General features: G+C 39.7%; 1 protein-coding gene across 4 annotated transcripts in view; it reads left to right on the forward strand.

Annotated features, from left to right (window-relative positions):
• Positions 1-15,405, forward strand: part of TAFA1 (TAFA chemokine like family member 1) — a 294,496-nt gene extending 279,091 nt beyond the window's left edge. For all 4 annotated transcript variants that reach the window (XM_031555616.2, XM_085235536.1, XM_010718703.4 and 1 more), the window contains 2 exons: positions 8,804-8,928; positions 12,636-15,405. In XM_031555616.2, coding sequence (XP_031411476.1) covers positions 8,804-8,928; positions 12,636-12,653 — 143 coding nt within the window. In that variant the 3' untranslated portion in view covers positions 12,654-15,405. The remainder of the gene's footprint in view (positions 1-8,803; positions 8,929-12,635) is intronic.
• The last annotated feature ends 206 nt before the right edge of the window (positions 15,406-15,611 follow it).

Genomic DNA, 15,611 nt, shown 5'->3' on the forward strand with positions numbered 1-15,611 from the left:
GCAGTTTTCCTGCAATTAGAAAGACAAAAGCCACGTGCTTGATGGGTATTTTAGCATGACTGCACTGATTGATGCTTGCACTAGAGAGGACAAGTAGGGCCTTTGGGAACCATGTTCTGCTGCCATGCTGATGCCAGCACATGGCAGCTCACACTCGAACCCCATCTGCACATGGTAGGGTCAGCCTGTGCAAAAGGACGAGATCATAGGCACAACTAAAGCAATAGCTGAAATTCATTTGTAATTGCACTCATCAATATATTGTTAGATCTGCCAACATTTCTCAAGCCAGCAAGAGGTCCAGTCCAACAGTGATGCTTTTAGGACTTCCAATTCTTATAAATATCTCAAAATTATGGCGTGATTTGATTCAGGAATTTTCCAGCTTGGATTGTTCAACTCTTCCAATCCTTTTTAGGAGAAGAGTGGAAGATGGCTTAATGTACTTCACACTTCTTTTAAGCAATCTCTTTTTCAAAAATTCCTTGAAATCCAGATTATAGGAGAAACATCAATCCTTTCCCTACTCACATGATATCTAGCCATTATGCCTTTTTTTTCTTCTTCCTTTTTTTTTTTTTCCCCTTTTGTCACTTCTCTTATCCTCACACACTTTCTTCATCAGCAGATACCCACACGACAACCCTCATTGTTACAGAAGGAGATTCAGTATCCCCAGACATGTTGGCATTTTCAAAGTTTAGGGGTTCATCCTCCTGGGCAATAGAGCACAAAATAATTAGGATTTGATGTGACAACATAATTAAAAACAAAATAATAATCATTTTTCCCTGGAAAAACATATGCAAAGTTTAAAATAAAAGTATTTTTCATTCATTAGAGGCACGCAATTACTTTGCATGTTCTTAATTTATAGAAATTCAGTGGAAGTTATTTCCTTGTCTGTTTATTTGTTTAGAGGAATCTTACAAGCAGAGTGGAAACAGCTTGAGTCAAATATTTCTAGGAGCACACCAGATCTTAATTTCATAACTGATAACCATCCAATGCATTATGCATGTTTTGTTATGCCTAATGAATGCATTACATTTATGTAATTTATTCATTTCCAATGTTCTTTCATAGCTTTACTCCGAAGCTACGTTTCTGGCACTTCATTCAGACAAAAATTTCATTATAGACTTTCACTCTTTGGACCCCCACTTGCAGCTTTTCCCTTCCACTTCACTAAACCCAAGGACGCGGGGAATTCACATTTGAGCAAACATCAGGTTTCACAAACACCAGATTTGGTTCAAAAGCCCATGACTGTGAAGGAGGACCTTTTCCCTGTGGTTTTTTTTTTCTAGTAAGCATTGGTTCAGACCCTAAACATGGATCATTGGTTTCTAATGCAAAGATTATAATTGCTCCTCTTGGGCACTCAGGACCACAGTCACAAAGGACAAGGTCACAGCAATCATATCTCTGGTTCAACATTGCCATTTCCTGGCATCAGCAGCCACATGAGCAACCATTTGCACAGCAGAGGCAGGGCCATGACAATTCACCAGCAATATGCACGTATATGTACACTGCATAGCAATGCAAGGCCTCCCAGCTGCCTCCAAGTATCCCCATCATCTTCATCTCACAACTAGGATCTTCTCACTCTCCATTTTGACTCATCCATTTGCTCTATTAATTATTACTAATGAAAAATTAACATTGCAGGGAGGCATTTTTCTCCTTTGACAGCATGCCAGTCCTCAGCCCTGATCTGAAAAGTGTGAATATTTATAAGCAGCTTCCTATTGTCTCTCCAAAAATGTATAATTATTCTGCAGTTCACAGGCATTTCATTAAATATATAACAATAAGATTAAGCATTCACTAGGCTATTGAGAAGCAGTTCAGATAGGATATAAATAACACTGCTAAACTGCACAAATATTTTATCAGCATGCTCTCAGCTGGTTCAGCTTCAGTTCCAAACTTAGTGGTAATTGCAACAAGGGATCTCCCTGACCTACAGATCAGTTTTCCTCATGCAGGTTGGGAGTGAATCCTCAGTCATAGGCATGTCTTCCAGCTCTTTGCATGAAAGAGTTTTGTGTTTTCATTAGTCTCATTAGCACTCATTGACAGCAGGTTGCTCTGAAGTGACCCACACCCTCTGCAGTGGGATTATATTACTCCAGTGATTAGTTTACATGCTTAAAACTATAAGTAAAGGTAGGTGGATCCATACTTGCATTAGCTGCACATTGCTGTGCACGAGGTTAAGAATTCCCAAGAAATACAAACACTTGGGAAAGCACCTACATGAAACAAATTCTACTTCCTGAAATCTAAAAGCCAAAGGTTCAGTGCTATCTCTCTCAGATTTACTTCATTCAGAAGATGTCACACAAATTCTACTGCTCCCCTTTCAACCTGGATGTATTTATACCTAGCTGACAAAAGAGTTTTTCCCTCTGAACAGCTGTACTCATTTTCTAAGTACTCAGAGGAGTTGAGTGCTGTCATTATTAATGCAGTCATGGAAGTGAAGATGCACGTTCACTCACCATGAAGGTGCCACCCATGAGAGACTGCGGTCCCATGTCTGTTACAGATGCCTCTCAGCCATATGTTCAAGCAGTATTCATTTCCAAAGGTGCAAAGAGGGGCACATAGATAAAAATGACAGAGCTGCAGCATCCAACCTTTCCAAACTGAGCAGCATGAGGGCTAGAAATTCTCTTGCAAACTCTGAGTTATTTTAGTTGAAATCTGCTCTTTACCGGTGCGTCTCTATATTCAGCAGAAAGTAATGCACGTGCTTAAAAACCTCCTGGCAGCAAATGGACATCACAGAATTTTAATGTTATTATTGGTTACCATAGTATCTGAAGTATCTCATTATTGCCTGGGACGCTGTTCTCCTAAATGTTGTGCAAATGAGGAAAAAAAAAGGGTTGGTCCCAAAGTGCTACAATACAGCATCGAAACTCAACAGGTCAATAAACACAGAAAGGAACACACAGGGAAACAGTGCAAAACTATCTCTTCCAGTATATAATATTACAGATGAAAAACTGGGACAGCAACAGGATGATTTAACTGTAGTAATAGAAGAAGTCAGAAGCAGAGCTAGGATTAAAGGAGCCTCAGGAGTTTCTGGTTCCCAGGCCATTAGCCAACGCTGTCTCTGTTAGACATATTGTTGTGAGAGAAGTATACAACACGCTCGTGTTATTTTTTCCAATTTACCTACCGGTATGCCAACTGTTAGAAAATGGCAGTGTAAGTGTTTTTTCACTACTGAGTCTTCTCCCGCTGCTGAATTTTTGCTGGCTTATGCAGATCTTAAATGGAGATTGTTCAGGGATTCTCTGCATCTAATCTACCTTTTCATATTTTATGGGTGTATTTTAATGCAGCCCGCAGAGTTCTTTAGACACATATTACATCCTTAAAAAAATATCCTGCTCTGGCCGCTGAATAGATTACAATGAAAAAGCAAAAATTCTGGATGGAAAGGGAAAAATTAAAAACCTTAAATCCTCTATAAAAGAGGAGAATTAATAAGGCATTGTTTAAGAGCCTGGGGAGTAGATTGGGAAGTTCTAAAAGAAAGAAATATATATATATATTTTTTTTACATCTACTGCAATTAAAACATTAAATTAACTTCACAAGACTAGCTCTACGGTAATTAGGAATAAGACACATCACTTGCCTCACTGATGACACTGTTTTAAACCGGAGAAATGTCAGTTTTCCCAGTGTTATTAGAGGTCTGTTATCAAAGTCTGCCAAGTATTACACTACTGAGTGAGCATTAGATTGATGCTTCTAAAATGGAGTAAGATTGAATTAAAGCAGATTGATGGACTCCCGGTAGGAAAAATTCTGTATTTCTCCTAGACAATATTATTCAACCTGAAATTTTCAGTTTTGGATTTGTATTCTTTAACTTATCAGACTGCTGCTTTACAACTCCCAGAGTAAATGGTACCTTGCTCTGTTTATGAAATACATAACCCTTCAAATGACATGTTCTTTCTCTCTAGCTTTCTCACCCTCCTAGTGTTCCCTTCCCTGTAATTCATTCTGCACCCCACGGCATCCCAGTAAAACAGGAGAAACGACATCTCATTCAATTCTCTGAGATTTTGTTTTCTAAAGTATATGAGCACAGGGTACAGATACAAACAGTCCTATTCTAGCTTATACCAGATTTCTTTTTCTTAAAGGCAAAAAAAAGGCCCGAAAGATTTTACCTCAGTGCTATATCTATTGCCAAAAGTCTCCATCAGTACACGAGTCTCTCACAGGGAGTTTGAACTTTCCTTTAATCTAATCCATTTAGAAAATGACTCACAATTTATTGAATAAAGTAGAGAAAATTGATATCTTTTCATTAGACTGACAAAGTCTTTTTCACTGCTGGCATCTGTGAAATGTGTTCTCTATTTAAATTTTATTTATATCAATCTTCTCTGGTAGAAACTAGATTAAATGGAATGCTTTACACTTACAGTAAAAACCTTCCCATCCCCAAAGAGTGTCATACTGGCTCTGCAAGCCATCTCTGCTCATTATTCCTTGGATACCTATGATCAGGAGGAAGCACAATCTAATATCTCTCTTCCTTTGTATTCTATCTGTAAATAACCCAAATGCGTATACTTTATCACAGGCAAAAAGAGATAGCGGCTGTGGCTTTCTAATGGCAAATGCAGAAGTAATCTTGGAACACTTTCATACATAGCGTGCCTCTGCTTAGCTGCTGAAAAATGCATGATGAGACTTCGCTCTGTTTCCATAGTTCAGGGCTTTCCACAAGCATGAATTTAAGTTATATATAACAATATGACAGTACAGAGTCATATTGTTAAATACATCTTTATCCTCATTGTCATATATGCTTTGTTCCATCGTTAAAACTATTTCCTAAATACAGATGTAAGAAAGATAAAGGAGCATTGCATGCGCCAAGAAAAGATTAGCATTAAAGGGCTCAGTAGCTGCAATTTAAAGCAAGAATTTGAAGACTGGAAAAGGTGAAAACAAGTTTAGGAGTTTCAGCAAGCAAGGAAGTTTTAATCAAATGCACTGTGCATTGACTTTAAATATCATTTGAATCAAGAGGAAGGTAGTTGAATGTCTAATAGCTTGTTGATTTGATTGCAGTGTAGATGTAGGTGTTTGAGGGAGTGCAAGTGTGTTTCTACTGCATCACTGTAATAGAACAATTTGTCTCTGAAATTCAAGGGGAAAACATCTCCAGCCAGCACTCTTCATGCACCCAACCTTTGTGCTGCGGATGGTGCACAAGGAGACAAAAAGCCATCACTGCATGCTGAAGCCCATTGAGTTCTAAACTAAGTTCCCTACAGCCACCTAAGGCTTTGGGTGCTGTGTTTGGGAACAAATGCATTTCAAAATGCAGTAGGGTCGTGTAAACAGTAACAAACATAAGCTATGGTCTTGCTCTTTCCCTGTACACAGTCTGGTTATCAAATCTTTTATCTGTTGTTTTATTCCTCTCATGGTACACGTGATTGGAAAATGACATTTCAAGTAAGTACTTTTTTGTCTGCTAATTCATGCAGACTAAAGCCTTCCAAAGTTAAATATTTTGCTAAAAAAGAAAAAAATTCTGTAGCTCTACAAAGGTGGTAAAAGTCCAGAGTGAATTGAAGTGGAAAAAAATTTTTTTGAAGAAAGTTCCTTTTCTCCCCAGGTCCATTAGTTATGTGCTCAGAGTTTAATATCCTCATAAAAATGCGTTTTATTGAAAAGAACTCAGATAGAAGCAATCCCTTATTTACGCTAGCAGGAGCTGGGGAAAAATATCACAAACGAAGCAGGAGCCGTCAAGCCTCTTTTAAATCACATCCCCTTTCTCTCCCTGTGGCTGAGGGGATCTGTCTCAGTCAAATCAGCCTTGCACCAAAAAAAAAAAAAAACAAAAAAAAACCCTCTACTTCGTGTATTCCCCAGACAGTGAGAGAAAACACAGTGAAAGCTGCTCCAAAATGTTACAGGCGTCTCATTCAGTGTTATGTGAGCACTCACAGTAGTGACTATGGGGAGCCTGTAATTCTCACCTGGGTTTAGCACCTCAGGTTCAGAGAGGAGCTGAGGTTCCTCGTGATCCTGGAGCTCTCCAATATAAACCATCCCAAGGGAAAGCACCTTAATTTCAACAGTTCCCTCACACAGCTGCCACAGCACATGTCAAAGCGACATCACCTAAGCAGAGTGAACCTGGATTGTGGTCTCCAGTGAGATTTTTTTTTTCTTAATCCCTTTCCCTGTACAAGTGTACTTAAGCTCAAACACAGCCAACTGTGCTTCGTTTTGAAGCTTTTGCCTCCTCCTTTGAACAGAGCTGCAGGTGTAAAGCTTTGAAATTGAGCAGATCTCAAAGGATCAGCAATGCCCAGGAAAGATAGCTGGTCCTAGAGATTCAAAGGCTCTTAATAGAAGTGGAAACCTATAAACACAAGACTCAAGGAAATAATAAAGGAAATAATTTCCATCGTGGTTCTGGATGCCCCTGCCACAGCATGGGGCTGAGGACAAGACAGCAGGGAGCTTTGTAGTGCTTCAGACTTAGAAAGATTGTGCCCACATATACGTTACAGACAAATAGGTGCTCTTCATGACCTTAGTTTCCCCTTTACAAAAAAAACCCTTTTCTCCAGCCCACCTGTACTGATAAGGGACCAGGAATAAGGGCTACTGGTGACTGCAATTGCACTGTGATCACAAAAAAATGGACACATAAAGCTAAAAGCTGCACATTGATAGATGAAAGGGTTGACATCACAGTTCAGCATTCACTTTGTGTATAACTTTTTTTCGGTGTCAATACCCATATACTTGGGCTGTCTTGAGGAACAACATCAATGAGTAGCTAAGACCATTTTAATTGCAATAAACAGCATTGCTGTCCCATGCTCCCCTTAGCCTGTATTAAATCTTATCACTGTCTTATATTACAGGCTCCCTGTGCCAGTACATTTCATGTTGTGAATTTTAGCACCTACCATCTTAGGATCCTTCTCCATGGTTACTTATTGCTAAAGCATTAACACTAACAAATAAATGTGATCATCATTTTTGATTCCATGTCATCAGACTGTCCTCATGCACTCTGAGGATGCCCTGCTCAGATGCTTGCAGTGAAGGGCAGCATTTAGCAGGACACGATCTGCAGTTTGCCCATTGCACAATGTATTCATTGTGCAGCTTCACCACCGTGTGCCTTTTCACACATAGCAAAGAGAGATTCTTTTCTCCACTGTTAGTAGCATTAATGATACCCTTCAGAAAGTGGTGTGTGAACAGCATAATTACACTGCCTTGCAAGCACAGGTGTAAAGACTTTTGTGTGTGCAGTACATATGGAGAAATGGTATATTGCATGATATAAATGAGGCACAAGCTGTGAGAAAAAAATAGGAGAGAGGAAACAGCTTAACTCATTTGTTCCAACTTGCTGACCTCTTCTTTAAGACCAAAGGAGCTTTTCACACCAAGATGTTTACTCCCTGGGTGTTGAGTAAATTCTGTGTGTGGAAAAAAATGTGTTCTTATTGGGACAGCTATTCAGCTTGTGGACAAAGCTCTCCTACAGCTTCACTTATGTACCTGTGAATTGAGGTGACAGATATAATGAGCAGCACGTGTCTTTGAGCGTTTCCTTTGGACTTTGTAAGCATAAAAAGATCTCTGCTAGATAAAAAATAAATCAATAATTTAATTATAAATTCTGAGATGCACTTAAATCAGTGCATGCACAAAAGGGCATTTTCCAGAGCTGAAAGGTGTGACACGAGTCACACTACTGCATCAAAGGAATTACATGAGCTTGAAGAAGTTATGAGGGGAGGTAGAAAAGAGTTAAGCCTTTATCTGAGTGTAAGAGAAGCCTTAACAGTTAGACTTCAGGAGTGCAACCAAGAAATTAATTCTTGCCAGGGAAAACAAGCCACAAACAGAGCCACTCAATCCTCAACTAGCTGCAATTTGCAAGATCAGCTAAAGTTTATCAAAATCCCCAGACAAAAATTGTCATTAAGATACAGCTAAGGTTATAGGAAGATACCAATTCCCAGGCAAAAAAAAATCCTTTCATTAAGATACCTTCAAGGTTGTAAACATACACGCCAATTAAATTCAAACAAGAAGACTCAAACTCTACAATCACTTAGAATGCTAAATGCTTGGAAATTAAAGGCAACTGCTAGTGATAATATGGCTCCCATAAAACTCATAATCACATTTCAACAAAAAGAACTTGTGCAATTCAGTATTAACTTACCTTTTATTTCCAGTTGAGTCGCATTGCTCCCTGCAACAGGATATTGCAGAAGTTAAAGGGCTGCATGGGTTCACACAATTAGGCACAGGTGTAGGGGAGAAAAGGCCAGCTGTGGGTACTCAAGGCAGATCAGGTACTACTGATTTTAGAGATCCTCAGACCACAAGTCCTGAAAACCTGTAGAATTTCTATTTCAACTCTTTCTTCTTACGTATTCATAAAGACCAGACTGGCTACTCAGAGTGAGGGGCTGTTAGGGTGGATGGTTTTTTGCTCTGAAATAGTATTGCTGTCATCACAGCATCCCCAACAGTCACAGCATCATAGTAGACTAGATCTCACGTATAAGAAAGCTATGGCAAGAAATGCACTGTTTTGGATGAGCAGTATTTGATGAAAAACTAGTACAAATGTAAATTCCTCACAACTAAACCTGAGATGAAAGGTTTCATCTCTTAAATACAGTGTTGGCTTCTTACGGTATTATTTACTATTCTTTTCATTACAATGTAACAGTGGATATTGTCTTTCTTCCTTTAGCTTCAATAGTGATTGGGAAATGGTGGTGTGAGATGGAGCCCTGCCTAGAAGGAGAGGAATGTAAGACATTGCCTGATAATTCTGGATGGATGTGTGCGACTGGCAATAAAATCAAGACCACCAGAGTAAGTTGTCTTTCTGTCCATAGCTGTGAGTTTTTAATAGGGATGAGAGTCAACAACTGTAGCTCACCCACATCATTTCCAGCATCATGTCTGCTGTAAATGTCCCAGAGTTTGCTGCACACCTCCCAAGCCAGCCAGTGCTTCTGGCTACAGCTTAGTGAGATACAGGTGCAGATCGAGAAAGTAGAATCAGTCAACTGGCTGAGCTTCTCCTGTAATGAAATTACCTCTGGGAGAAAAAAAAGTCTCTTTCAAAAGTATATTTTTTTACATTGACCAAATATTTCATAAATATTTTCATAAAGCTGCCATCCATAGCTGTATTCAACAATTTTAATTAGATTGTTTTCATACCACGATTGAATTTTTTTACGCAGTTGTCAACTCAAAACATTTTTTTTTTTACGAATGAATACATCTTGATTTTCAGTGAAGTGAAAAATACTTTCTGAAACCCTTTAAGTGGAAGAAGCAAAATACTCAATAATTTTTTCCTTTTTATTAAAAAGCACAGCATGCTTATACCTGGATTCTAACTCACAGAAAGTTCACAGTCAACATTTTCTGGCTTCTCCTTTTTCTTTTGATCCCAACTCTGGTCTTTTTTAATGTCTTCCATGCCTCTTACTGAAGGAGATCTTACTTCAGCTGACCAGCATGGCTCCTGAATTCTTTTCTTTGCCTCCATGTGATTTATCCCAGGAAGAATGATTTGTACAGCAGCCTCATCTTCTCCTGGCATGGCTATTTTCACCACCACTTAAAGTTATGCTGCTTCTTTATATTCTTACAACCAAAAAACAAAAAACCTAACAAACCACTACATGACCTTTTCAGTGAGACAACAGCTTTCTTGCTAAATTAGGAATTTAAAATGGAAAAAAGGGATATTAAAGAAGTAATGAACAGTATGAAGAACTACACTGTAGTTTTCTATTTAAATTACAATAATATAGTAGCTCTGCAGTCTCTCTGCAACTTACATAATTTAGGTTCTGTGAACTTATCCTACCCTTAACTCTCCCAACCATCATCATATAAGCTCGTTTTAGTCAAGTCTGCATCTAGAAGTGATTGCTAGAAATTTAGCAGCTTCATTAATATGCAGATGTATGGTCCAATCTATTCAGTATGCATTATTGTATTTCATTTAAATTAAATACTTACAGAGTGAGTGCTCATAGCTGAAGAAATATTTCTGTCATTTACCCACAGGAGTTATTTTAATTAGCTTGTGAGGGGAGTACCTTATGGTACTGCTTCCAGTAGAATTTTGCTTTGTTGCTTTTAAGTATCATTACAGAACCCAACTGACAAAGGCAACATGACATGATGAGTTTAGGAACTGTCTCTTGCAGTTTCCAAGTAAAAACCCTACTTTATAATCCCTGAAACTTTGCTTGAGTCTGTACTTCTGTGTCAAGTCTAGCAACATAAATATAAACTAATGGAAGCAATCAGGTCCTGAAACAGGCATTTTTTTTCTTTGTTTTGTCACTTCAGATGGCATCAGAGAAAGAGATTACACTGTAATCTGCACTGACCCCAATCTGGGCTGCAAGATTGGGCCATGTGTGTCTAATTTATGTAGTTAAGGAAGCTAAGAAAGCAGAAGCAGTAACACAAATCACTCAACATCCTAGATATATATGTGGTGATTAGCCAGAAAATCTACAGCAAGTCACCACAGGCTGTAAACTATTTTTAATGAAGGCCTTTCCTTACACAAAATACATTTATGTTAGGCTGCTGCTGTCCTGACAAGGGAAACATTCAGGTTTATGACTCACAGTATTAAAAAAACCTATTTATGTTATCTTTGAGGCCTGCAGTGTATCACATATAAGCATGTATATGTTTGTATGTATATATATAGTGTGTGCAGTTTTACAGTGTATCACTTCATACTTGGTTCTCAGGAGTGATTAATAAGTGATTAGTGTCAGAAGGTGGACAGCAAATCCAGTGAAGACTTTGCCAGCATGGCCTCCACCCCTTCTTTTTCATGTATTTATTCCTGGGCTTAGTCCTTCAGTTCACTAATTAAGTTGTTAAAGTCAAAGATATAGAGCTCACAGCCTCTGTAAATTGATCTGTTTTCTATTGCTAGTTAGAGCAGGTGACAAACACTGGAAAGAAATCATTTTTTAATTCAATTTTTGGACCAGTTTCAACCCTTTTTGAGTCCCTATTCACTCCTATTTTCTTTTTTTCTTTCTTTTTTTTTTTTTTCAGAATGTAAATTTCCAAGCTTTCTTTGAAAATGTGGTGGGTTATTTTTGGAATAGTACCAGGACCTGGTTGGAAATTACACCATGACATTTCAGGAGAGCAGTCAGGACAGGGAGGAGAGGAACACATGGTCTCAGCCTTGATGCTGGGAGATGGTGCAACAAGCAGACAATAAACACCACTGAGAACCAGACTTGTTGATAAACACAAAACCACAACTCCCAACCTCAGGCTGCTGTCTACACCTGACCTTCAGGGCACCGCTTTGCAGGGCCCCTAAGGGTTCTCCTCCCAGGGCTTTGTGCCCATCCTGTGTGCACTGCCAAATGCTCTTCAGTAATCTGCACTAATAGCACCTGGCATTCACACAGCAGCCCTCTGAGTACTTCAACAAGCTGTTTTTCTGCTGATACCGTGGAGAATGGAAATTAAAGCCTTCAGCACTTGGGAACTGGCACAGCAACTCCGCTTGGAGCAGCTCTCTAGCTTCACAGCCTGCACCCTCCATTGCAGCCCACTGGTTTACAGCACACGTTTCGCCACTGGAGAAATGCATTTTTACAGTGACCTGAACAGCACGTTTCACAGCAGTCATGGCTCATCTCATGCTGCAGCAAATGGCACCTGAAGTGCTGGTGGCCCCTTGGCATTCCCTGCTCCTTCACCAACCACGCACATCCATTTAGCAGGGCGCAACAGGGAAAGATAATCCCACTTGTCAGCAGCAAACCGGGAGAGCAGAGGAAGGCAACAGGGAAGGAAAAGAAATTGGAAATGAAACAAATCATTTTTCTTTTGCTTTTTTCTTTTTTTCCTAAGTTGTCCAACTAGGTTAATATCAGATGATTTTCACACTGCATTTTTCGTTAAGGAAAAAAAGAAGAAACTCCTCTATTTTTGCAATAACTGTCTCTGTAATTAGAGGCCAGTTCAGAGCGGTAGAGCACAAAATAGCAAATATCTCTTGCTATGAGACTTACTGTGGCATTTGATGATTTCAGCTGGTGCTTATCTGATAACTTTTACCCCTAATTTAATGCCCAGTCCAGCTCATATTCAAGTCACCTGGCTTTTCCTTGATGACCTAGCAAAGTGTTGGACCCCCTTCTGCTATTCATCTAGACGTATCAGTTGGAGTGTTTGTCATGGAGAGAGATGATTCCATGGACTGTGATGGTATGCAGGTGGAGTTATCTCACCTGATGGGAGCAGATAACTCAGACTGAGTTATGGGTTCTCTCTCACACCCAGCTCCTGTAAGTGACCTGGTGGACCGATCCACACGCCCTTCCTTGCATGAGCTAAGAGAAGGTAGACAGCTTTTGGATTCATGCCCAAAGTGACACAAAACATAAAACTGAGATTTGAGCTCAGCCGTACAACGAGCAGGGCAACACGCCAAAAAGCCTAGCTCTTTCCTTCCTCCCTCCCTTAACATTTTTAACGTAACTGACTCTCACACTTTCACCCTGCAGATCCACCCGAGGACCTAACAGAGCCTGCATGGAGGCAGTGAAAGCCCAGCTGATTTATGAGGACAAAGTATCGAAAGTTGAAAACCATCTCAGCATTTACAAGCCAAATGGATTTCTTATTTGCACTCTGACTGTTTACCAGATGACAACAGTGGCTTTACTGTGTGAAAGAGAGCATTCTGCGGAAATAATGCCCCTGGTTTTTGACAGCTGAAAAGAAAAACGAAGAAAAATGGTTTCCTTTGCTAAAGTTTCTGAGATTACAAAGTACAAACAACAGTATAAGTTTGGATCTACAATTTACTTTATACCATTTAAAGTATATATATATAGAAATATATATATATTAATATATGATATTTTGAAATAAAAGCCTCACTCTTCAAGAAATTAAATAGTACCACACTTTGCTGCAGCTGCTGTAATTTTTTTTCTTTATTGTAATGGTCTGGAAGATCCCTACCTGTTTCAGAGAGAAATGTGGCAGTGAAGAGGCAAAGCAAACCTGCTGCGGTACAAGGACGCCTAAAAGTTACGTGGATCCTACTGATATGGCATCCAGAGCTTCCCGTTCCCTTCGGCAGAATTTTGAGGGCATTTCATTGTTTCACTTTGTGTTCTGGAGGCTTTTCCCCTTGTGCAATACTAGCATGCTGGCTTTGCTTCATAAACATACTTGATACTCAATTGATATATAACAATGATAATTCTATCCTCTTCCAAGAAAATATTTTTAGAGCTGTTAGATATTCCGTGGAGAAGAAATGGACAACTGCTGAGTGAAGTACAGTATGTATTAAAAGTTTATTTGGCAGAGTTTGGTAGACTGTGAGCTCCCTTCTTATTAAAGATGTACCGTATGTACAATGTCTTCAGACTTTGTATAGCTGTAGAGACTACAGTAAAGTCCCAATAACCAACTCCAAAGCTTTGCGTTGTTGGCTCACTAATTCTTTGAAACAACAACAAAGCTCCTTCTTTCTAGACTAACATGGAAGAGGGTTTGTGCATATGGTTTCTTCTCTCATGAGCCAATTTGCAGCTGGGCTGAGATGCTCTTCAGCAGGGACATGTTGGCAGAGCTATTTGCCTCTTAGCAGCGAATGGTCTGAGTTCACATTTCTAGCTCAGCTATTGCTGTTCACTGTTCAGCCTGGCCCTTGTGTTGCTGAGGAAAGATCAAATCTGAGGGTTCAAACGCTCAAGCCTAGATCACATTGCCAGGCACTTCTGTGAGCAGTTCAGTTAGTATCAGGGGGTTATTCATGTGGAAGGCATCCTGCTGTCACGCATAAGTCTGCACAGCCCACCCTTCAGCACACCTGATGCTACCAAATCAAAGAGGAATTTAGAAGTGTAGAACTCATTTTATCCAGTCCAGGTTCATTTTTTTAATATTTCCAATTTCCTTTCACACTGCTTACCTGTCTCTCGCAGGACCCTTTGGCCACGCTAATCACTTTTAATCCAATGCAAAGGAAGTGCTGCACTTTCCAACCCAGAGTCGGTCTCCCACTAACTTTCTTTCTCCTTCGGGGCAACCACTTCAGTCCCTGATGTTCCAAGAAGCAGAAATTTGTCACTGTAATTACACTGCACATTAAAGCAGCTACATGACATGTCACGCAAAACTCCACGAAGGCTTCCCATGCTGGTCTTGGCCTGATGCTCACAGCAGAAATAGAGACACTTCTTCCAAGTAGTTCTATTATTTCCCTTTTAAAAACAAATCAGAATGGAAAGGTCCATGAAAAGATTTTTTCTTTTCTTTGAACAGAAACACTAAATAGGAGCATGAGCCTCACAAGCAGACCCACTGGTGGCCCAGCTGGGCAGGCTGTGAATGTCTGGGTACAGACATCTGCCTAAACCACAGAAGATCCCTGTACCTTAGACTGTTCTAGAAGTGGTCTATCGTGAACTTACGTCCCTAGTCCCATCCTCTTAGTTTGGCAGGGACTACTGCATGCCTCATCACCCACAGACAGATGCATTCCCAAAATGAGCTCTTCACACCAACTCCAAGTTTAACTAGCAGAAATAAGAGGAAACTTTTCTCAAATAAATCCTTAGCATTCTCCATTTTTATCAAAGTAGCACTTAAACAACAAGAACAACAAAAAACAGGAGACTCTAGAGTGAGGAAACACTTGATGCACTAAGAGATAGACCTTACTACAAACATCATAGGGGATTAAAACATAGGAGGAGTTATCATCCCTTTACCAGTGGGATCAGAGGCACACACAGCTAAACTGCCATTCAAAATCCCACGGACAGGCCATAGAAAACAGCAAAAATTGATCCTAAGTTTCCTTATTCCCAATCTAGCGATGATCTAAAACCTTACTTGCACACAACAAGCTGACCCCCATGGCCTCTTGCCATGTTCCAAGGTACCACTGAGCAGCATTTAACTCACACCAGTGTATCTGATGTGGCTCAGAATGTGAGCAGACAGCAACGCTTACATCTGTGTCTATGAAATACGGCTGTTAAGACTGGGAAATATTAGACTTGCTAACATATAAGAAGGAAATGTTGTCATTTCCACAGCAAAGTTTCTTAAAGATGTTTATGAATCCTTTCTTTGCCAGTGGGCAGCCTCAAATATCACCACACCAAATTCCGTAAACATCTGCGTCTCTTTGAAGTTCCTGCAAAATCTGCTCGTGAAGCGCAGCACTCAGAAACGGCTTTTAATTGTTTTAATTAAAATGTTTTAAAGGGGAATTAGGATCTTTGCAAAAATGACGGCTAATAAAACATGAAGGCAAATTAAGAGCTGGATGCAGCTAATAGTCATTGTTTAAGTGAACAAAAATAAAAATCTCCAACCAGCCTGAAGTCGCGATGATCATGTATCTCAGTGATATGAGCAGCAATGCAGCGTATAGAAGATGTCAGAGCTGTCTTTTCACCTAGGCAATCCTGTGTATTTCAGTGGTAGAATGAAAGGGTTCCCCACCCTTGTGC

The sequence above is a fragment of the Meleagris gallopavo genome, chromosome 14, assembly GCF_905368555.1.
Source record: "Meleagris gallopavo chromosome 14, MGAL_WU_HG_1.1, whole genome shotgun sequence".
NCBI lineage: Eukaryota > Metazoa > Chordata > Aves > Galliformes > Phasianidae > Meleagris > Meleagris gallopavo.